The sequence below is a fragment of the Manis javanica genome, chromosome X, assembly GCF_040802235.1.
Source record: "Manis javanica isolate MJ-LG chromosome X, MJ_LKY, whole genome shotgun sequence".
In the NCBI taxonomy this organism is placed as follows: domain Eukaryota; kingdom Metazoa; phylum Chordata; class Mammalia; order Pholidota; family Manidae; genus Manis; species Manis javanica.
The window spans coordinates 66571002-66595444 of record NC_133174.1 but is presented as its reverse complement, the minus strand read 5'-3'; the positions used below and the strand labels follow the sequence as shown (position 1 = coordinate 66595444).

At 38.4% G+C, this 24443-nt stretch overlaps 1 protein-coding gene across 1 annotated transcript; it reads left to right on the top strand.

The window, feature by feature from the left end:
* Nucleotides 1-4598: 4598 nt before the first annotated feature.
* On the top strand, nt 4599-23915 carry ITM2A (integral membrane protein 2A). The gene is given in 10 exon segments (XM_073227506.1): nt 4599-4729; nt 4731-4789; nt 9600-9622; nt 22367-22488; nt 22616-22656; nt 22769-22961; nt 23194-23304; nt 23527-23677; nt 23828-23881; nt 23884-23915. Coding segments are annotated over 10 exon segments (825 nt in total). The 5' UTR covers nt 4599-4690.
* The last annotated feature ends 528 nt before the right edge of the window (nt 23916-24443 follow it).

The window sequence follows — 24443 nt, the reverse complement described above, 5'->3', positions numbered from 1 at the left end:
TAAATTGGTAATAGAATATATTGACTCACCAACAAAACTAAACATGCGGGTAAAAGGAATATCTGTTTTAATAATAGTAATGAAAATACAATGCTTGTGCTTTTATAGAATAGGAATATAACTCTAAAGTTGCAAAGACAGCTTAGTATCACTTTGTAATATATTATGGAGCAAATGAACCAATTGCACATTCTCAGAAACATTCCTGGGACTAGAGTTGAGTTTTTTCCTTGTATTAAGATTAGAGCTACACATTTTTAAAATTTGATGAGACAGTACATGATCAGATAAGACACATTCACATATTGATTCATAACTATATATTTTTAAATTCTCCAGGTAGTCTGCAATGAGAAAATAATTTTTACACAATTTAGAGAAGATGCATTGAAAGTACAAATATTTTCACTAGATTTTCAGTTGTCCCAAATGAAAAAAATTATTTTTATAAATGAGGGTGGGGCACAACTTCTAACCTCAAAGATATGACCACATTATTGTGAAGAGATGATGAAATCTATTGTCATATTTAAGAAGACGTTGCCTCTTCCAATTGTCATAGCTTATTAGTGTACAAAGAAAACGGAGTTGAGAAACAAGAATCTATTCCAGAAAACAAGTATTCTCTATTACTTCGTGTGAAGAGCCCTAGGTATGCTCCTATAGGATTGAGCTGCATATGTAAGGAAATACTGGACCTAGAATATGACCTGGCTCTTTAATATTTAAAACGAACTCCTGGAATTATACCCAGAAGCAGATAGTTGGGCAGCTCTCCCTGTAACTTCTTGTCTGCCGACAGAATCAACGGGACAACTCAGGAGAAATATTCTTTAAGATGAATATGTATGTACTGTAACTATGTACACATGGCCAGCAAAGTTTTAAAGGGGTTTCAAAAGTTTATAGTCCTGAACAAAATCCTCATCAGGAGTCTCTGCAATATGGGCACTGGATTCATGCTTTATTTCCCTAGAGAATATGCTGATTATTTTCTCTGCTTTCAAGCCAGCTCCCTTCTTGATTTTCCCTTTTCTCTTGGTGGCAGTGAGACAATATAGTGGTGAAGAGTATAAACACTGGGATCAGACCACCTGCGTTAGAATTTGACCCTGAACAAATCATCTAACCTCTTGGAAATTCAATTTTTTCATCAGTGAAATGGAGAATATAATAATACCTCACAGGATTGTGGTAAAGATTAAATGACAATCAATATAATGGGCAGAGCACAGAAATCTAACACTTGGTGTGTTCAACAAATGTTTAGTATTGTTATCAAGGGCACCACCATTTTCTCAATACTGGGCTCCCAGTCACTCAAACCAGATTTAGTTTTTCTAATTTTTCTCCTTAATATGATTTTCCTTGCACCAGACCTAGTAAAGCATGGACCCTAAATATATCTGGAAGTTGTCCCTTTATTTTTCAATATCACCATTATCAATGAATTCCACTACTACTCATGTGGAATATAAGAATGCCTCCTAACTGGTTTCCTAATACATGTTGGGGTCAAATTAATCTTAAATTGGGTGCTGGGTGTGAAGCCATTGCAGATGAGCTAGGAATTTAAACACATCATCAGCGGTGGGTGGAATTACTCTGCTGGTTTTTAGAATTTTTATATCATACTCCATAGCACAGGAAAAATGTTCCCAACTACAAAAACTGCACACCACTATTCCCATGGCCAATCATAGTATAATAAAGTAGACTTTCAGTAAATATTTGATGAACAAGTAAATGAGTTAATGAATGAAATGGTATCACAGATGCTAGCAGTAGCCTTATTTTTGTGTGATTTAATTTTTGGTTATTTCAGGTCATTCTAAAAGAGTTGACATCATTACTTGGTGTCCAGTTGCACACCATGTTCCATTCATCCAAAGTTATGATAATTTAGTCATCATCTGGAATGTGAGAACAGGGAAGTCATTTAGAAACTTGAATGGTATGCATTCAGACATGATTAACAATGTGAGCTGGAATCAGCATGCCAGCCAGATCCCCACAGTTTCCAAAGACAAGAAAGTGAAAGAAATCAATTCTAAGAAACAAGTTGTTGCTGGGAAGAAAGAGTTTAGGCAATGAGAGTTATTCTTTAGTAGATGGAAATATGTTCACTATTGTTTCAGCTCACTGAGTGACAGATTATGTTCTAAAAATTCAAAAATCATGCAGTAACTATTCACCCTTCCTGAAATAGACACTAATAATGGGTGTTGCTGCTATTATATATTTCTAAAGCAAATTTAACTTACTTATATTGAAAACGTAGCAGCAGTATCTGCAAACTTGAGACCAATCTCCATCACATCTAACCACAGCAAAGGACCTTAGAGTTACATTCATAAAAAGGGGCACGGCATTAACAAACAGGAGATGACCAAATTTTTCAAAATCCAACAGGGAAGTCAAATGTCGATTTATTTAACTATTCTCAGAAGTCTGACTTTTTGCAAGATAACCTATATTCAGATGCTGTGAAGTCTTAAGCAACTCTATAAGCTAAGGAATAGTTGAAATATAAAAAAAATAGATTATCCTTATAACCTTATAAGAATCCTAGCATAACTAACCATTTCACCCTCCTATTCCTTTCATAATTTGAAAGGTGTTTCCTCCTGCATTATTCTAAATGATTCACACAGCAACAAGACTGTAATATTGCATTATTCTACTGAGGAGGAAACTGAGGCCCAAGGAGATGAGAAGACTTGCTCAATGTCACATACCCAACAATTAATCATATACTTCCTTGGTTGTTACCAGTTTGGTTCTATTCATCTGAAAATGGAAATAATCCCTGCCCCTTCTGCCTGATCACACTTTAGGGAAGATACACTAAGATAATACATTATTACCCATCCAGCAACTTGCCCTTTGTAGGTAAATGTGTAAGAGCACCCATTTGTTCAGCAATCTGTGTGGTGTGGATCAAAGGAAAAGACTAGCACAGACCCTAGGCTGAGTTGTATCAAACGTGATGGCAAAGGGAAGGTAGCTATAAAGAGAAAGATCCTAAAATGGTGAGATTTCTTCAGCCTACATTAAATGTTGCTTGATAAGTATTAAATTATATGGCCAGACTTGAGCAAAGAATAAGTAAAAGAACATAAGACACCAGTATTTCTAAGCAAACTCAAACATCTTGTCCTGTGTAAGACACAGTTTCCCTTCTGTACCCCTTCATCTACCTACCTATCTGCAGCCTATCCCAGAAAATGAAGGCTGTCTTTGCAAAGTGCCTACAGTGGAGAGAGGCGATGGGCTTCAGAGTCTAGTAAACCTCAGTGAGAAAAACTACCATCTGAAATTTACTGGAGAGAGAGGTGGTTACTCCAAACATATTCAAGTCCCTTTAATAAGAATATGAGTAGATGAGGGGATTCCCTAGGACAAGCTGGATTATTATATATATTTTTTGTAAGTGTTATTGTTTTCACACAACAGACCCCTCTACTGTCTTTCGCAGCAGGACTATTTATAAATTCTTCATCACTATCACTCAGTCACCAACCTACACAGCATGACTTTCACATGTTGAGGTTCTCTCTCAGTGTCACTAACCAGGGAGAATTGATTGTGAAGAATAGAATTACTATCTTAGTTGCATATGCAAATGTTTCAATAATTATTTCTATCTCAGCTTCTTTAAGATTATATATTTTTCTCACTACAGCTGGGTTAGCATCTGGTCAAATTTTGTATCCGCCACCTACACTTCCACCTTCCTAAATACATATGCACACAAGCCTGTTTTTCCTCCCTGCAGATTTCACAGATGGCTGAAGAGAAACAAGCCCTAGGCTGAGACCTTACCCTGGTTTCCCTGCCCTTACAGGTTTAAAATATCTGGATTATTTCAAGGATTCGCTATGAGCTTTCCACCATCCTTTGTATCTCATCATGTCCTACTTGCAAAATTGGAAGTTAAGGGGGTACTAGTCCTATAGTTTTGATTTAGTATTGGTTTAGATTTGGGAAATTAACATTACAAAACAAACGTCAACAAAGAAAAAAGTCATTTGTTGAGAGTATGAATCAAGTAACTAGAAGCAGGTTTGAATCAAGTAACTAGAAGCAGGTTTCTGAGTTTTCTTTAAAGGAAAGGTATTTTAAAGGTACAAAACAGTCATAGAACTGCTTTCAGGGCCTGGTGAGTGCTGAGCCAAGGAAGCTTGGGTTGGTGCCAAGTTACAGTTCCCTGACCTGCGGGAGTCCAGGCCCAAGGTTGGGAAAACAGAATCGGGGTCGGGACTATTGTGCCGAACAGAGGCAGAAAGACTTAACAAGACAGGCTTCCTTCCTGTCTTGCTCTTATCGGAGGGAGCAGAGAGTGGATGAAAGCACACCTGGAGTGCAGGTAAAGCATATCAAAGGCAGGTCAAGCCCCAGTCTGACCACGGGCTCCACCACCGCTTTTCTTTCCCTCTGGCAACCTCCACCCCCATCCCAGCTCTTGGACCCCTCCAGGTCCTCCCTCAGCCCCTCCCTGGTTCAGCCCACAGTCTCCTACCCACTTTGGGACTGTGTCCCAAGTGTCCCCAGATCTGGGCTTGCAGCTGCAAAGGCATAGAGGGGGAAAAAGTAGGTGCTGTTAGGGCTAGCACAATCTTTCCTCTTCCAACCTGCAGTCCAGGCAGTGATTGGAGCCACGCCTTACCGCTTAGCCAGAAGATTCACGATGGTGAAAATCGCCTTCAACACACCCACGGCGGCGCAAAAAAGAGGAGGTACGGCAAGAAGTGGAGGCATTCGTAAGCCGCACGGTCCGAGTTCAAAGGTAGAGATCCCCATTACACTCTGACTGCTCTGGGGAGAAGGTTTGGAGGGGAAGGAAGGTGTCAGGTGGCAGAGGACAAAATGAAATCTGTTCCGCAGCTCCTGTGTTCCCGGGCCTTCTCCTCTGCGTTGTCCATCGGGTTTGCCCCGTCACCCCAGTTCTGTCTAGTCGGGCCACCTTCAGCTTAAAGTACCTCACACCTCTTAGCATCCCCGCGCATTGTGCCACTTTCCGTGGGTTCCAGCCAACATTGTACATCATGGAGGGATGTTGGACGGAGTTTGAGGAGAACCCTTAGCACCAGATGGCACTTTCTGCTGGGGAACATGTGGCGGTGGCGGGAGGCTAGGGATCAACGTGAGGCAAGCTGCTACCTGGTGCCCACCGGGGCAAAGCAGACATTCAAGGGGAGCAAGGGCAACAGATTTAACTCTCCTATTGACGTGTATGAAGTTCTATGAATCTAAGTCTTTCTAGGATCCCTGAGTGTTGTGGGAGTGGGGTAGGCAAATAGCAGCTTTGAGTCAAAGTGTGACGGCTGGGACCAGTGTGTGTCTATACCTGCCGTGTATATTTTCAATTTCTTCCTGGTCATAGAAGGTGTTAAAAATTTGGGAGCTGTCAAAACTGAGGTTGGTCTTAATTAGAATTTGGGATGTTCACTTTGCTCTCTTACTGCAAAAGCCTTGTATATTTTTGTAGTGGCATTTTCTAAAGAAAACACTCCTCTTCGATAAAAATAAATTTTGAGGTATTCCTTTTTCTTTTTATTTTTTAATATATTTTATTAAGTGATATTCCCTCTACCCACCCTTCCCCCATAGAGAGATAGGAAGCAAATCCAACCTTGTGATTTAAACTTCTAACACTGCCAGGAACTGGGGGAAGATCTCCCCCCAGTATGTTGGTCATTATTTCTTTAGATCAATTTCTATTTCCTTTAAACATCTAATATGTACTAAAGAGTCTGTAAGCTACTCATTTTCCACAGTAAAATCTCAATTTTACAAGGCACAATCTTGTTCTACACATTCTGTGCAGCGTTGGGGCTTTCCAAACTAAGTTAACTTGTCTTGTTCTCTCTATAAAGTTTCTAACTTTTGTGTCAATGATTTGAAAAGTGCTTTGAGTGAAATGAGAATCCATATAGTAAAATTGACTATGTATACAATATGAAATGCTAGTATTCTCATGCAGAATTTTTATCATGGAAATTTTCAATATTTACTCCAGCAATGAAACTAGCTTTTGTGTGTTATATATTTCAGAACTCAAAAGTAACACCCCCTTGCAATGTTGAGGTTCTGATTAAATGAAAGGTCAAATAATTGTCCTTTTTTTGGTATCATTAATCTACAATTACATAAGGAACATTATGTTTACTAGACTCCCCCATTCACCAAGTCCTCCCCCCCACTAACCCCATTACAGTCACTGTACATCAGCTTAGTAAGATTATGTAGAATCACTACTTGACTTCTCTGTGCTGTACAGCCCTCCCCGTGCCTCCCACCACATTATACATGCTAATCTTAATGCCCCCTTTCTTTTTCCACCTCTTATCCCTCCCTTCCCACCCATCCTCCCCCATCCCTTTCCCTTTGGTAACTGTTAGTCCATTCTTGGGTTCTGTGATTCTGCTGCTGTTTTGTTCCTTCAGTTTTTTTCTTTCTTCTTATACTCCACATATGAGTGAAATCATTTGGTACTTGTCTTTCTCTGCCTGGCTTATTTCACTGAGCATAATACCCTCTACCTCAGTCCACATTGTGGCAAATGGTAGGATTTGTTTTCTTCTTATGGCTGAATAATATTCCATTGTGTATATGTACCACATTTTCTTTATCCATTCATCTACTGATGGACACTTAGGTTGCTTCCATTTCTTGGCTATTGTAAATAGTGCTGTGATAAACATATGGGTGCATCTGTCTTTTTCAAACTGGGAAGCCATATTCTTACAGTAAATTCCTATAAGTGGAATTCCTGGGTAAAATGCTATTTTATTTTGAACTTTTGAGGAAACTCTATAGTGATTTACACAATGGTTGAACTTATTTACATTCCCACCAGCAGTGTAGGAGGGTTCCTCTTTCTTCACAACCTCATCAACATTTGTTGTTGTTTGTCTTTTGGATGGTAGCAATCCTTACTGGTGTAAGGTGATACCTCATTGTTGTTTTAATTTGCATTTCTCTGATGACTAGCGATGTGGAGCATCTTTTCATGTGTCTGTTGGCAATCTGAATTTCCTCTTTGGAGAACTGTCTATTCAGCTCCTCTGCTCATTTTTTAATTGGATTATTTGCTTTTTGTTTGTTGAGGTGTGTGAGCTCTTTATATATTTTGGGTGTCAACCCTTTATCGGATCTGTCATTTATGAATATATTCTCCCATACTGTAGGGTTCCTTTTTGTTCTATTGACTGTACAACATTTGCTGTACAGAAGATTTTCAGCTTGATATAGTCCCACTTGTTCATTTTTGCTTTTGTTTTCCTTGCCTGGGGAGATATGTTCATAAAGAAGTCGCTCATGTTTATGTCCAAGAGATTTTTGCCTATGTTTTTTTCTAAGAGTTTTATGGTTTCATGACTTACATTCAGGTCCTTGATCCATTTCAAATTTACTTTTGTGTATGGGGTTAGCCAGTGATCCAGTTTCATTGTCTTACATGTAGGTGTCCAGTTTTGCCAACACCAGCTGTTGAAGAGGCTGTCATTTCCCCATTGTATGTCCATGGTTCCTTTATCATATATTAATTGACCATATATGTTTGGGTTAATATCTGGAGTCTCTATTCTGCTCCACTGGTCTGTACATCTGTTCTTGTGCCAGTACCAAATGGTCTTCATTACTGTGGCTTTGTAGTGGAGCTTGAAGTAGGGGAGTGAGATCCCCCACACTTTATTCTTCCTTCTCAGGATTGCTTTGACTATTCAGGGTTTTGGTGGATCCATATGAATTTTTGAACTATTTGTTCCAGTTCGTTGAAGAATGCTGTTGGTGATTTGATAGGAATTGCATTGAATCTGTAGATTGCTTTGGGCAGGATGTCCATTTTGATTATATTAATTCTTCTTATATAAGAGCATGGGATGAGTTTCCATTTGTTAGTGTCCTCTTTCATTTCTCTTAAGAGTGTATTGTAGTTTACAGGGTATAGGTCTTTCACTTCTTTGGTTAGGTTTATTCCTGTGTGTTTTATTCTTTTTGATGCAATTGTTAATGGAATTGTTTTCCAGATTTCTCTTTCTGTTAGTTCATTGTTAATGTATAGGAAAGCCACAGATTTTTGTGTATTAATTTTGTATCCTGCAACTTTGCTGATTTCAGATATTAGTTATAGTAGTTTTAGAGTGGAGTCTTTAGGGTTTCTCATGTACAGTATCATATCATCTGAAAATAGTGACAGTTTGACTTCTTCTTTACAAATCTGGATTCCTTGTGTTTCTTTGTTTTGTCTAATTGCCATGGCTAGGATATCCAGTAATATGTTGAATAACAGTGGGGAGAGTGGGGATCCCTGTCTTGTTCCCGATCTTAAGGAAAAGTTTTCAGCTTCTCGCTGTTAAGTATGATCTTGCTGTGTGTTTATCATATATAGCCTTTATTATGTTGAGCTACTTGCCCTCTATACACATTTTGTCGAGAGTTTTTATCATGAATGGATGTTGAATTTTGTCGAATGCTTTTTCAGAGTCTATGGATATGTTCATGTGATTTTTGTCCTTTTTGTTTATGGGGTGGATGATGTTGATGGATTTTCGAATGTTGTACCATCCTTGCATCCCTGAGATGAATCCCACTTGGTCATCGTGTATGATCCTGTTGATGTACTTTTTAATTCCGTTTGCTAAAATTTTGTTGAATATTTTTGCATCTATTTTCATCGGGAATATTGGTCTGCAATTTTCTTTTTTGGTCGGGTCTTTGCCTGGTTTTGGTATTAGGGTGATGCTGGCTTCATGGAATGAGTTCAGTAGTATTCCCTCCACTTCTACTTTTTGGAAAACTTTAAGTAGAATGGGTATTATGTCTTCTCTGCATGTCTGATAAAATTCTGTGGTAAATCCATCTGGCCTGGGGGTTTTGCTCTTGGGTAGTTTTTTTTATTACAGCTTCAATTTTGTTGCTGGTAATTGGTCTGTTTAGATTTTCTGTTCCTTCCTTAGTCATTCTTGGAAGGTTGTATTTTTCCAGAAAGTTGTCCGTTTCTTCTAGGTTTCCCTGCTTTTTTTTTTCTGTATGATCTCCTTTATATTTGGAATAAAAAAAAAAAAGATTCATAGAAACAAAGTGGGACTGTGGTTGCCAGGAGCTGGGTATGGGGGAAATGGAGAGATGTTGGTCAGAAAATACAAATTTCCATTTATAAGATGAATGAGTTCTGGGGATCAAATATACAGCATGGTGATTATAGTTAACATTATTCTATTATATATTTGAAAGTTGCTAAGAGAGTAAATCTTAAAAGTTTTCATCGCGCAAAAAATATAACTAAGTGATAATCGATGTGTTAACCAGCCTTATTGCAGTTTGTCATTTCACAATATACACATGTATCTAATCATCACATTGCCCTCCTTAAACTTACACAATTTTATATGTCAATTATACCTCAATAAACCTGGAAAATTAAAAGTTTTTTTATGCATTTTATCTTTTTTTTTTTTGAGAGGGCATCTCTCATATTTATTGATCAAATGGTTGTTAACAACAATAAAATTCTGTATAGGGGGGTCAATGCTCAATGCACAGTCATTAATCCATCTCAAGCCTAGTTATCTTCAGTCTCCAATCTTCTGAAGCATAACGAACAAGTTCTTACATGGTGAACGAATTCTTACATAGTGAATAAGTTCTTAGATGGTGAACAGTACAAGGGCATTCATCACAGAAACTTTCGGTTTTGATCATGCATTATGAATTATAAACAATCAGGTCAAATATGAATATTCATTTGATTTTTATACTTGATTTATATGTGGATCCCAAATTTCTCCCTTTATTATTATTATTATTTTTATTTTTAATAAAATGCTGAAGTGGTAGGTAGATGCAAGATAAAGGTAGAAAACATAGTTTAGTGTTGTAAGAGAGCAATTGTAGATGACCAAGTCTGTGCCTGTAGACAATGTGTTAATCAAAGCTAGACAAGGGCATTAAAACATCAACGGATGCAGAAGATTTCTCTCAAAACAGGGGGGGTGAGGTTCTAAGCTTCACCACTGTCGATCCCCAATTTCTCACCTGATGGCCCCCCTGCGACTGTGCCTGTCTTAGGTTCTTCCTTCCTCCCTTGAGGAATCTTACGAGTCTCTGGCTAACCAGTCATTTTCCGGGGCCATACAGGGAGATGTAAAGTTGGTAAGTGAGAGAGAAGCCATATTGTTTGAAAAGGTTTGCTTTTTACTTCTTTGCAGATTTATGCCCTGTGGCTTCTATGCCCAGCACTTGTCTCGAGTTATCTTTACCACCTGGAGGAATTATGATGCTCGGTAAATTCAATAAGAGGCACGAATTCTATTTAAGGGTTGTAATTAGGAAGGACGAAGAAAAGCTATAGAGGTAGCATATGGAAGAAAACATGGAAGGATTGATTATTTCTTTGACATATCTTCTTGTAGAGTACCTTAAGCATGTATAGGTTTTAAACGGCTAATTAACTTGCGCACACATATTAACATAATAGGAATACGGTGACATAAACTAAGCAAATCTATAATTACCAGCCATCTCCAGAGAACAAAAGAAAACCAGTTAGGCACCCTAGGCATTTGTGAGAATTTGTCTATGATATGATGGATATTGTCCAACAGTGCTTAAACAGTCTGAGGGAAATCAGACAAATTAGAGCAACCCATTTCTGGGATCTGTTCACATCCCATATGTTCTTTTAACCATAGATAGTCTATAGTCGTAAGATTTTGGAGCGCTACAACTTGCACACCTCCCAACTCCTGGTTGAGTTCCAACAGTACAGATCCACTCAAATTCGTTGTCTCACTGTATGCACATGCCAGCCTAGACATCTCCCTCCTCATTCCAGTGGCAAGTCCAGGAAACGGTGGGATGGACACAGCCACAACCACAGCATTGCCCGAATCCCTGTGGAGGCTTTTTGATGATCACCTCCCGGCACGAGTCCTCCAGAGAGTGCTGATGCCTGCCGGAAGCTTCTCCTCATATCGTATCTTAGTTAATTATCTGGGTATCCAAGCTAGTCCTTGATCTTCTGTTAGTCCATTTTTGGATTCTGTAATTCTGCTGCTGTTTTGTTCCTTCAGGTTTTCCTTTTTCTTATACTCCTCAGATGAGTGAAATCATTTGGTATTTCTCTTTCTCCGTGTGGCTTATTTCACTGAGCATAATACTCTCCAGCTCCACCCATGTTGCTTCAAATGGTAGGAGTTTCCCTCTTCTTATGGTTGATTAGTATTCCATTGTGTATATGTACCACATCTTCTTTATTCATTCATCTACCGATGGACATTTAGGTTGCTTCCAATTCTTGGCTATTGTAAATACTGCTGTGATAAACATAGGGGTGCATCTGTCTTTCTCAAACTTGATTGCTGCGTTCTTAGGGTAAATTCCTAGGAGTGGAATTCCTGGTTCAAATGGTAGGTCTGTTTTGAGCATTTTGATGAACATCCATACAGCTTTCCACAATGGTTGAACTAATTTACATTCCCACCAGCAGTGTAGGAGGGTTCCCCTTTCTCCTCAGCCTCGCCAACATTTGTTGTTGTTTGTCTTTTGGATGGCAGCCATCCTTACTAGTGTGAGGTGATACCTCATTGTAGTTTTAATTTGCATTTCTCTGATAATTAGCGATGTGGAGCATCTTTTCATGTGTCTGTTGGCCATCTGTATTTCTTTTTTAGAGAACTGTCTGTTCAGTTCCTCTGCCCATTTTTTAATTGGGTTATTTGTTTTTTGTTTGTTGAAGCATGTGAGCTCTTTATATATTCTGGACATGAAGCGTTTATTGGATCTGTCATTTTCAAATATATTCTCCCATACTATACGGTTCCTTTTTGTTCTAATGATGGCATCTTTCACTGTACAGAAGCTTTTCAGCTTAAAGTAGTCCCACTTGCTCATTTTTGCTGTTGTTTTCCTTGCCCGGGGAGATATGTTCAAGAAGAGGTCACTCATGTTTATGTCTAAGAGGTTTTTGCCTATATGTTTTTCCAAGAGTTCAATGGTTTCATGACTTACATTCAGGTCTTTGATCCATTTTGAGTTTACCATTGTATATGGGGTTAGACAAAGGTCCAGTTTCATTCTCCTACATGTAGCTGTCCAGTTTGTCAGCACCATCTGTTGAAGAGACTGTCATTTTGCCATTGTATGTCCATGGCTCCTTTATCAAATATTAATTAACCATATATGTTTGGGTTAATTTCTGGCGTCTCTAATCTGTTCCACTGGCCTGTGGCTCTGTTCTTGTGCCAGTACCAAATTGTCTTGATTACTATGGCTTTGTAGTAGAGCCTGAAGTTGGGGAGTGAGATCCCCCCTACTTTATTCTTCTTTTTCAGGATTGCTTTGGGTATTCGGGGTCCTTGGTGTTTCCATGTGAATTTTTGAATTATGTCTTCCAGTTCATTGAAGAATGTTGCTGTAATTTGATAGGGACTGCAACAAATCTGTATATTGCTTTGGGCAGGATGGCCATTTTGACGATATTAATTCTTCCTAGCCATGAGCATGGGATGAGTTTCCATTTGTTAGTGTCCACTTTAATTTCTCTTAAGAGTGACGTGTACTTTTCAGGATATAGGTCTTTCACTTCTTTGATTAGGTTTATTCCTAAGTATTTTATTCTTTTTACTGCAATTGGGAATGGAATTGTTTTCCTGATTTCTCTGTCTACTAGTTCATTGTTATTATATAGGAAAGCTATAGATTTCTGTGTGTTAATTTTGTATCCTGCAACTTTGCTGTATTCTGATCTTAGTTCTAGTAGTTTTGGCATGGAGTCTTTAGGGTTTTTTATGTACAGGATCATATCATCTGCAAATAGTGTCAGTTTAACCTCTTCTTTACCAATCTGGATTCCTTGTATTTCTTTGTTTTGTCTGACTGCCGTGGCTAGGACCTCCAATATTATGTTAAATAACAGTGGGGAGAGTGTGCCTCCCTGTCTGGTTCCCAATCTCAGAGGAAATGCTTTCAGCCTCTCGCTATTCAGTATAATGTTGGCTGTGGGTTTATCATATATGAACTTTATTATGTTGAGGTACTTGCCCTCTATTCCCATTTTGCTGAGAGTTTTTATCATGAATGGATGTTGAATTTTGTCAAATGCTTTTTCAGCATCTATGGAGATGATCATGTGGTTTTTGTCTTTCTTTTTGTTGATGTGGCGGATGATGTTGATGGATTTTCGAATGTTGTACCATCCTTGCATCCCTGGGATGAATCCCACTTGGTCATGGTGTATGATCCTTTTGATATACTGTTGAATTCTGTTTGCTAACATTTTATTGAGTATTTTTGCATCTACATTCATTAGGGATATTGGTCTGTAATTTTCTTTTTTGGTGGGGTCTTTGCCTGGTTTTGGTATTAGGGTGATGTTGACTTCATAGAATGAGTTTGGGAGTATTCCCTCCTCTTCTATTTTTTGGCACACTTTAAGTAGAATGGGTATTGTGTCTTCTCTGACTGACAAAATTCTGAGTTAAATCCGTCTGGCCCCGGGGTTTTGTTCTTGGGTAGTTTTTGATTACCGTTTCAATTTCTTTGCTCGTAACTGGTTTGTTTAACTTTTGGATTTCTTCCTTGGTCAGTCTTGGAAGGTTGTATTTTTCTAGGAAGTTGTCCATTTCTTCTAGGTTTTCCAGCTTGTTGGCATATAGGTTTTCATAGTAGTCTTTAATAATTTTTTGTATTTCTGTGGGGTCTGTCGTGATTTTTCCATTCTCATTTCTGATTATGTTGATTTGTGTTGATTCTCTTTTTCTCTTAATAAGTTTGGCTAGAGGCGTATCTATTTTCTTTATTTTCTCAAAGAACCAGCTCTTGATTTCGTTGATTTTTGCTATTGTTTTATTCTTCTCAATTTTGTTTATTTCTTCTCTGATCTTTATTATATCCCTCCTTCTGCTGACTTTAGGCCTCATTTGTTCTTCTTTTTCCAGTTTTGATAGTTGTGATGTTAGTCTATTCATTTGGGATTGTCCTTCCTTCTTCAAGTGTGCCTGGATTGCTGTATACTTTCCTCTTAAGACTGCTTTCGCTGCATCCCACAGAAGTTGGGGCTTAGTGTTGTTGTTGTCATTTGTTTCTATATATTCCTTGATCTCTATTTTGATTTGTTCATTGATCCATTGATTATTTAGAAGCATGTTGTTAAGCCTCCATGTGTTTGTGAGCCTTTTTGTTTTCTTTGCAGAATTTATTTCTAGTTTTATACCTTTGTGGTCTATAAAATTGGTTGGTAAAGTTTCAATATTTTGGAATTTACTGAGGTTCTTCTTGTGAGGTAGTATGTGGTCTATTCTGGAGAATGTTCCATGTGCACTTGAGAAGAATGTATATCCTGTTGCTTTTGGATGTAGTGTTCTATAGGTGTCTATTAGGTCAATCTGTTCTAGTGTGTTGTTCAGTGACTCTGTGTCCTTACTTATTTTCTGCCCGGTGGATCTATCCTTTGGAGTGAGTGGTGTGTTGAAGTCTCCTAAAATGAATGCATTGCAGTCTATTTTCCTGTTTAGTTCTGTTAGTATTTGTTTCACAAATGCTGGTGCTGCTGTGTTGGGTGCATATATATTTAGAATGGCTATATCCTCTTATTGGACTGAGCCCTTTATCATTATGTAGTATCCTTCTTTATCTCTTGTTACTTTTTTTGCTTTGAAGTCTATTTTGTCTGATATTAGTACTGCAACCCCTGCTTTCTTTTCACTGTTGTTTGCTTGAAATATGTTTTTCCATACCTTGACTTTTAGTCTGTGCCTGTCTTTGGGTGAGTTTCTTGTAAGCAGCATATATGTGTTGCTTTTTAATCCATTCTATTACTCTGTGTTTTTCGATTGGTGCATTCCATCCATTTATATTTAGGGTGACTATTGAGAGATATGTACTTATTGCCATTGCAGGCTTTAAATTCATGGTTACCAAAGGTTCAAGGTTAGCTTCTTTAGTATCTTACTCCCTAACTTAGCTTGCTTATTGAGCTGTCATGTACACTGTCTGGAGATTCTTTTCTTCTCTCCCTTCTTATTCCTCCTCCTCCATTCTTCATATGTTGTGTGTTTTGTTCTGTGCTCTTTTTAGGAGTGCTCCCATCTAGAGCAGTCCCTGTAAGATGCCCTGTACTGGTGGTTTGTGGGAAGCAAATTCCCTCAGCTTTTGCGTGTCTGGGAATTGTTTAATCCCACCATCACATTTAAATGATAGTAGTGCTGGATACAGTATCCTTGTTTCAAGGCCCTTCTGTTTCATTGCTTTAAATATATCATGCCATTCTCTTCTGGCCTGTAGCATTTCTGTCAAGAAGTCTGATGTTAGCCTGATGGGTTTTCCTTTATAGGTGACCTTTTTCTCTCTAGCTGCCTTTAAAACTCTTTCCTTGTCCTTGATCCTTGCAATTTTGATTACTATGTGTCTTGGTGTTGTCCTTCTTGTATCCTTTCTGTTGGGGGTTCTGTGTATTTCCGTGATCTGTTTGATTATTTCCTGCCCCAGTTTGGGGAAGTTTTCAGCAATTATTTCTTCAAAGAGACTTTCTATCCCTTTTCCTCTTTCTTCTTCTTCTGGTACCCCTATAATATGAATATTATTCCTTTTGGGTTAGTCATATAATTCTCTTAGTGTCATTTCATTCCTGGAGATCCTTTTATCTCTCTCTATGTCAGCTTCTATACATTCCTGTTCTCTGGTTTCTATTCCTTCAAAGACCTCTTGCATCTCATCCATTCTGCTTATAAATCCTTCCAGGGTTTGTTTCACTTCTGTGATCTCCTTCCTGACATCTGTGATCTCCCTCCAGACTTCATCCCACTGCTCTTGCATTTTTCTCTGCATCTCTGTCAGCATGTTCATGATTTTTATTTTGAATTCTTTTTCAGGAAGACTGGTTAGGTCTGTCTCCTTCTCAGGTGTTGTCTCTGTGATCTTTGTCTGCCTGTAGTTTTGCCTTTTCATGGTGATATAGATAGTTTGCAGAGCTGGTACGAGTGACAACTGGGAGAACTTTCCTTCTTGTTGGTTTGTGGCCTTCCTCTCCTGGGAGAATAGCGACCTCTAGTGGCTTATGCTTGGCCGCTGTGCACAGACAGGGCTTCAGCTACTTGCCCGGTTGGTTTGGAGTTTATCTCCGCTGTTGCTGTGGGCTTGGCCTGGCTGTGCCTGCTCATCCAAAATGGTGGAGCCCCGTTGGATGGGGAGCGGCCGGGAGGCTATTTATCTCCTTAAGGGGCCTCTGTGCTCCCTGTTGCCCAGGGGGTTAGAGTGCCCAGAGATTGCCACATACCCTGCCTGTGGGCTAAGTGTCCTGTCCTGCCCCTTTAAAACTTCCAAAAAGCACTCTCCAAACCAAAACAACAACAGCAACAAAGAAAGAGAAAAAAAAAAGGGAAAAACACGTGATTTTCTTTGTCCTCAGGTGCTGGTCTTAGGCACCCGCTCACCTCTCTTGCTGCCCTGTTTCCCTAGTATTGGGGTCCCTGTCCCTTTAAGGCTTCCAAAAAGCACTTGCCAAAAAAAAGGGAAAAATTCGCGATTTTTTTTGTCCTCAGGCACCGGTCTCAGGCACCTGCTCACCGGTCTTGCTGCCCTGTTTCCCTAGTATTGGGGTCCCTGTCCCTTTAAGGCTTCCAAAAAGCACTCGCCAAAAAAAAAACCGCTCCCGTTTCTTTGTTCTCCTGTGTCAGCCTCAGGCACCTGCTCACCGGTCCTGCCGCCCTGTTTCCCTAGTATCCAGGACCCCACGTATGCACTGTGTCTGCGCTCTGGTCCGGAATCCTGGGGCTGGGTGCTCATCAGTCCTGGGCCTTCTCTCCCTCCCTTCTGACTCCTCTCCACCTGCCAGGGGCCGGGGGGAGGGTTACTAGGGTCCTGCTGGGCCGGGGCTTGTATCTTACCCCCTTTGCGAGGCGCTGGGTTCTTGCAGGTGTGGATGTGGTCTGGATGTTTTCCTGTGTCCTCTGGTCTTATTTTAGGAAGAGTTGTGTTTCTTATATTTTTATAGATATATGTGGTTTTGGGAGGTGATTTCCGCTGCTCTACTCACGCCGCCATCCTGGCTCCGCCCTATGTTTTCTGGCTTTTTAGCACATAGCTTTTCATAGTATTCTCAAATAATTGTTTGTATTTCTGTGGGGTCTGTAATGATATTTTCTTTCATGTTTCTGATTCTGTTGATGTGTGCTGATTCTCTTTTTCTGTTAATAAGTATGGCTAGGGGCTTATCTACTCTGTTTCCTCAAAGAACCAGCTCTTGGTTTCATTTATTTTTTCTATTGTTTTATTCTTCTCAATTTTATTTATTTCTTCTCTGATCTTTATTATGTCCCTCCTTCTGCTGAGTTTAGGCCTCATTTGTTCTTCTTTTTCCAATTTCAATAATTGTGACATTAGACCATTCATTTGGGATTGTTCTTCCTTCTTTAAATATACCTGGATTGCTATATACTTTCCTCTTAGAACTGTTTTTGCTGCATACCACAGAGGTAGGGTCTTGGTGCTGTTGTTGTCATTTGTCTCCACATATTGCTTGATCTCTATTTTAATTTGGTCTTGATCCACTGATTATTTAGGAGCATGTTTTTAAGCCTGCATGGGTTTGTGAGCCTTTTTGCATTTTTTGTACAATTTATTTCTACTTTTACCCCTTGTCGTCTGAGAAGTTGGTTGGTAGAATTTCAATCTTGAATTTACTGAGGCTCCTTTTGTGGCCTAATATGTGGTCTCTTCTGGAAAATGTTTCATGTGTACTTGAGAAGAATGTGCATCCTGCTGCTTTTGGGTGTAGAGTTCTGTAGATGTCTATTAGATCCATCTGTTCTAGTGTGTTGTTCAGTGCCTCTGTGTCCTTACTTATTTTCTGTCTGGTGGATCTGTCCTTTGGAGTGAGTGGTGTGCTGAAGTCTCCAAAAATGTATGCACTGCATTCTATTTCCTCCTTTAATTCTGTTAGTATTTGTTTCACATATGTTGGTGCTCTGGTTGTGGGTGCAAATGTATTTATAGTGGTTATATCCTCTTTTTGAACTGACCCCTTTATCATTATGTAATGTCCTTCTTTATCTCTTGTTACTTTCTTTGTTTTGATGTCTATTTTCTCTGATATAAGTACTGCAACACCTACTTTTTTCTCCCTGTTGTTTACATGAAAGATCTTTTTTCGTCCCTTGACTTTTAGTCTGTGTTTGTCTTTGGGTTTGAGGTGTGTCTCTTGTAAGCAGCATATAGATGGTTCTTGATTTTTTATCCATTCTATTACTCTGTGTCTTTTGATTGGTGCATTCAATCCATTTACATTTAGGGTTATTATTGAAAGATATGTACTTATTTCCATTGCAGGCTTTAGTTTTATGGTTACCAAAGGTTCAAGGTTAGCTTCTTTACTATCTAACTCTCTAACTTAATTCACTTATTGAGCTTTATAAATACAGCCTGATTATTCTTTATTTCTCTCTCCCTTCTTATTCTTCCTCCTCCATTCTTTATATGTTAGGTGTTTTATTTTGTGCTCTTTTGTGTTTCCTTTGAATGCTTTTGTGAGTAGTTGATTTTGGTTTTTGCTTTTAGTTAGTATTTGGTTGGTCTGCTTTATTTGCTGTGATTTTATTTTCTCTGGTGACATATATTTAGCCTTAGGTGTGCTTCCATCTAGAACAGTCCCTCTAAAATACCCTGTAGGGGCAGTTTGTGGGAGGCAAATTCCCTCAACTTTTGCTTGTCTGGGAATTGTTTAATCCCTCCTTCATATTTAAATGATAATCATGCTGGATATAGTATCCTTGATTCAAGGCCTTCTGTTTCTCAGCATTAAATATATCATGCCATTCTCTTCTGGCCTGTAAGGTTTCTGCTGAGAAGTGTGATGATAGCTTGATGGGTTTTCCTTTATAGGTGACCTTTTTTCTCTCTCTGGCTGCCTTTAATACTCTGTCCTTGTCCTTGATCTTTGCCATTGTAATTATTATGTGTCTTGGTGTTGTCCTCCTTGGGTCCCTTCTGTTGGGAGTTCTGTGGGCTTCCGTGGTCTGAGAAACTATTTCCTCCCCCAGTTTGTGGTAGTTTTCAGAAATTATTTCTTCAAATACGCTTTCTGTCCTTTTTTCTTTTTTTCTTCTAGTACCCCTATAATGTGGATATTGTTCTGTTTGGATTGGGCACACCATTCTCTTAATATTCTTTCATTTCTGGAGATCCTTTTGTCTCTCTCTGCCTCAGCCATTCTGTATTCCTGTTCTCTGAGTTCTATTCCATTTATGACCTCTTTTACCTCACCCAGTCTGCTCTTAAGTCCTTCCAGAGATTGTTTTATTTCTGTATTCTCTCTCCCAACCTTATCCGTTAGCTCTTGCATATTTCTCTGCACATCCATCAGCATGGTCCTGACCTTTATTTTGAATTCTTTTTCAGGAAGACTGGTTAAATCTATCTCCCCAAGTTCCTTCTCTGGGGTTGTCAGGGATATTCTTGTCTGGATCAAATTCTTCTTCCTTTTCATGGTGATAGAGTTAGTCATGTGCTGTTGGCATGCATGTCAGCTGGGAGAACAAAGTCCCTTGCTTGGTGGTTGCCTTCCTCTCCTGGGAGAATGGTGACCCCTAGTGGCTTGTGCTGGACAGCTGCATGCCAATGGGGCCTCTGAGTCAGGCCCGGGCACCTGAGGAGTAGGCTGTGGGTGGTTGCTGTGGGGGCAGCCACTCTCAGGCTGCTTTCCTGATATGGCAGGGCTGCACCAGAGGGGGAATGGATGGGAGGCTGTTTATCACCATGAGGAGCTTCAGAGGTGCCTTGCCTCCCAGAGGATTAGGGCACCCGGTGCTCCCTGGGATTCCCAGCTGCTGAGCTGAGTGTGCTGGGACGCTTCCATCCAGCTGTGAGGCACCTGTCCCTTTAAAACTTTAAAAAAGCACTCACTTTTCTTTTGTCCCAGGGGCGCTGGCTGTGGTGACCCACTCACCAGTTTTACTGTTCCGGTTCCTTAATATCCAGCACACCACACACTGTGTATCTGCGCTCCTGGTGTGGATGACTAGGGCTGGGTATTTAGCAGTCTTGGGCTCCCTCTCCCTCCCTTCTCTGACTCCTTTCCTCCCACGGGGGAGCTGGGGTGGGGGCAGGCACTCGGGTCCCACTGGGCTATAGGTTGTATCTTACCCCCTTCATGAGGTGCTGAGTTCTCACATATGTAGATGTAGCCTGGCTGTTGTGCTGTATCTTCTGGTTTCTCTTTTAGGAATAGTTGTATTTGTTGTATTTTCAAAAATATATATGGTTTTGGGAGGAGATTTCCACTGCCCTACTCACGCTGCCTTCTTGGCTCTTCTCTCTACTTTTTTTGTAAGGGAAACATCACCACATATTTGGGAAGTCTAATTAGATGCCAGTAATTAAATAAAGCCAAACAGTATTCCTTTTTTTTCCTCTCAATACCAAAAACTTCATGACTTGTGGTTGGATTCGGTTAATATGCAAACAATACTTCAGCCAGGCCTGTGGTGTGCTAAGGAGTAAACAGAAATGAACATTTTCATTATAATTATATTTCTTATTAAGTGTTGGAGAAGCTCCCACAGGATTCTAATCTGACTGTTAGAGAACACCAATTTAATAACACTTGATATTTTGTGACATAATGATCAGCTCATCAGAGATTGAGTAAAACAGAATAGTAAGTCCAAGGTTGTATACAATTACTTTAAAATACAGTTCAGAGATAAATTAGCATGGTAAGTGATGGCCCCCACCATCCTGAAGTTCAGCAAATTTAAATGAAAAAAGTTCCTAGGAAATTTTTATGAAATTGATACTCCAATTCTTAGGCCTTGGTTAATAATAAACTCCCTGAATTATTAGAAGGAGAGAGAAAATTGCAATGCACATTGCTCTTCTTATATCTCAGTGGCAAGAAAAAGAGTAATCCATTCCTTGCAGAATATCAAATTAAGTCATTTTACGACTTACAGGCAAGTCACTTCATCTTTCTGGATATCAATTTAATCATCTAAAATATAATTTCTAGACATCTAACTTTAAATTACAGTGATTCACAATTATAATTTATGGCTCTGTTTTTGTAATGTTAATCTTATGTGTATTTTAATAAAAGTGACTTAAAATTTCTGAAAATTATTGGGATAAGGAAAAGCTTTTATGGTTTATAGAGTACTAACAGAAGATTTGAACTTAGATAAATTCATCTAAGGAAATGTCAAATTTCTCTGAATTTTAAAGAAAAGTCATTTTTTGACAAACCATTTAGCAAATGATTTCTTCTCTTTAGAATCCACGCATTTGTTTCCACCAAATTACTGAAGGTTAGGTAGGTCCAATAAACCTTATATTATAGTAGTTGTCAAGGAAAAGAGCCAATGGCCTAAAAGACTAAAGCAGTTCTGTTTACACAACAGTGTGAATGATTTACTCTCTGATTACCAGAGACTAGATTTGCTGACTTCATTTTATTCTACCCTTGAGTAGTAATGCTACTTAGGGCATATTGTGACATAGAAGAATGGTCTCAAGCCCTTGGTCCACTGCCCTGAGAAATATATTGAGTTAATCAATTGTTTGCTTTGGATTTTTCTTTTCAATTCCTAAGCAAAGTATGAATTTAACAGAATTTTACTGTCACTGACATACACACAGCTTTTGTGCCTAGCAATTGGAACTGCTGTACTTTAAAATACAGTGTTTTGCCCCAAACCTGAAAACATTATTTCATTAATGCAATGCACAGCTCTAGAACATTGGATGACATTAGGAAGCCTAATTTCTCATTAAAGTTAAGAACATTATGAAACATCTTGCCTTCAATATTTTAATTTCTAAAATAGGGGAAAATAGCACATAGCTGCTTTACAGAACTCCTTGATATAAAACTTAACTTTAAAAAGAGCCTTTTGAAAATCAGCTAATAAATCAAAATATATTAATTTACTTTTAAGCTGGGAAACAAGTTGATTTAAAAAAATAATAAAGAAACATAATTACATTCCAGAAAGTTAATGATTATATCACTGTACAAGTCCAAAAAGTAATGACCTCATTTATATTTAGATAACCTCATTTAAAAGAAGATAACTTATTGCATAAATGGTTACTTTCAGGTGATTCTAAAAGTGTTATTTTGAAATAACTTCACATCTATATTTGGGTTTGGAAATGCCAGAAGGAACGTTAATCTAATTGGAGATTTTCATATCTAGTAAACATCAGAAATTCTCTTGAAATTATTTTAAACTAGGATGACTTAATAACACCTTTTAAAAATACCTTGGGTTCCAAGGGAGGTAAATTGTACACAAAAACAACTATGTGTCTAAAAGTACAATCTGGTTTTTGTTTTTGCTTTTGCTTTTTAATAAATAGGTGCTTGGAGTTGCCACCGAGGAAAAAGAGGGCTCCTCTTGGAGATGCATGCTTACTCTCTTAGGCCTTTCATTCATCTTGGCAGGTCTTATTGTTGGTGGAGCCTGCATTTACAAATACTTCATGCCCAAGGTAATAATAATTACAATTCTTATCATTTGGATTAGTAATTGCTATACATTTAGTAGCAATTTAAATAATTCTGTAGTGATCACCAAAGAAGTGAAGATTTAGGGAAAGTTTTCTAATTACCTTTCAGTATATAAAACTGATTTGTCTTCATGCTGATAACTATAATCAGCAATCCTCATCTTGACAAAGGGTACAATGACTTGATTTGAGTGTGAGAAATGATTCAAATGTCATATAGTCAGTATTAAAAGGTTTTAATTCTCCTTTTAATATTTTAAAGTACCATCTCCCATGGAGAGATGTGCTTCTTTGATTCTGAGGACCCTGAAAAATCCCATAGGGGAGAACCCTGCTTCCTGCCTGAGAATGAGGAGGCTGACATTCATGAGGATGACAACATTGCAATCATTGATGTGCCTGTCCCCAGTTTCTCTGATATTGACCCTGCAGAAATTATTCATGACTTTGAAAAGGTGGGTTTATTTTTAAAGGTATTCCTAAATTTTCTTTTTTTCTCAGTTCATTGGTATTAAATTTGTCCATAAATATGCATCTTTTTACTGCAAAACCTTTTTCATTCTTTTGTTATTGAATATATGTTAGTTGATTTTGAAAGGCTTTAGCTGCTTGTTCTAACAGTAGTTGGAAAATCTTCAGTGTTGATCCTCTGTACATCACACCTAACTTTTTCTCTGTCCTCAACAGGGCAGGACTGCTTATCTAAAATTTCTGTCAGGGAACTGTTATCTGATGCCCCTCAATACCTCCATTGTTATGGCTCTGAAGACTCTGGTGGCACTCTTTGGCAAACTGGCAGTATGTATTCTGGAAGTCAAATTTTTGTATAAGCATTTGCTCCCTCATTTAAAAAAAATGATTTCAACCAAAACTTTTTATTTCATTGAAGTAATTTTCAAATAAAAGTATGACATGAACCTAAACTACTCTAAAAAATAAAGTCTATTAAATAAGCATATCTATTGTAGGTAAGGGTTTAAATAGTGCTTTTAAGAATTTCTCATTTCAATCTTTTTATAGAGTGGCAAATACCTGCCTCACACATATGTGGTTCATGAAGATCTGGTTGCTGTGGAAGAGATCTGTGATGTTAGTAAGCTTGGCATCTTTATTTACCAACTTTGCAACAACCGCAAGTCCTTCTGCCTTCGTCAAAGAGATATTTTGCTGGGTAGGCAATTTATTTCTTACTTCATTCTTTGTTATTGGAATAGTGAAGGAGAGTGGAGGTGGAGTACCAGGGAAGAGTGGAGAGCAAATCTAGATATATTTTCATTTATGTAAAAAACTAAAAGCCACTTTTTTGTGCATTTCCTCACAGGTTTCAACAAATGTGCCATTGATAAGTGCTGGAAGATTAGACACTTCCCCAATGAAATTTTGTTGAGACAAAGACCTGTCAAGAGTGAGAAGCAAAAGTAAAAGAGCATCCTTAGTAATATGAAGTCAGAGATTTATAATATGACTTCAAAATTAAAGTGTGTGGTATACACAAGATATTTAGTCATGCATTTATTTACTCAATTGCTTATACTAAAAAAAGGAAAAAAGAACTAATCACTGCAAGCAGCCAAGTTTTAGTTTAATTGGCATTGCTTGTTGTTTGAAACTGGAATTATTTTTGTTTTCCTTTTAAATTTATAGGGTTTAGATTTCTGAAAGCAGCATGAATGTAACAGTTAACATTCCAGCAATAAATTCTATCCTTTGTGGGGTTTTTTGAAGTAACCTCTTCATTAAACCATATGGTAGAACATGTCTTTAATTTAAAATATTTAAAATTGTTTTTGACCTTTTCTTGTAAAGCATGTCAAGTCTCGACTTTGTTTTGTTTTGTTTTTCATTTCGTGCAACTTTCCTGAATTTAGAACTTACGTCATTGCATTTCTGTTAGGTGTTCTTTAATAGATCTGACTTATATGTGAAAAATTTCCATA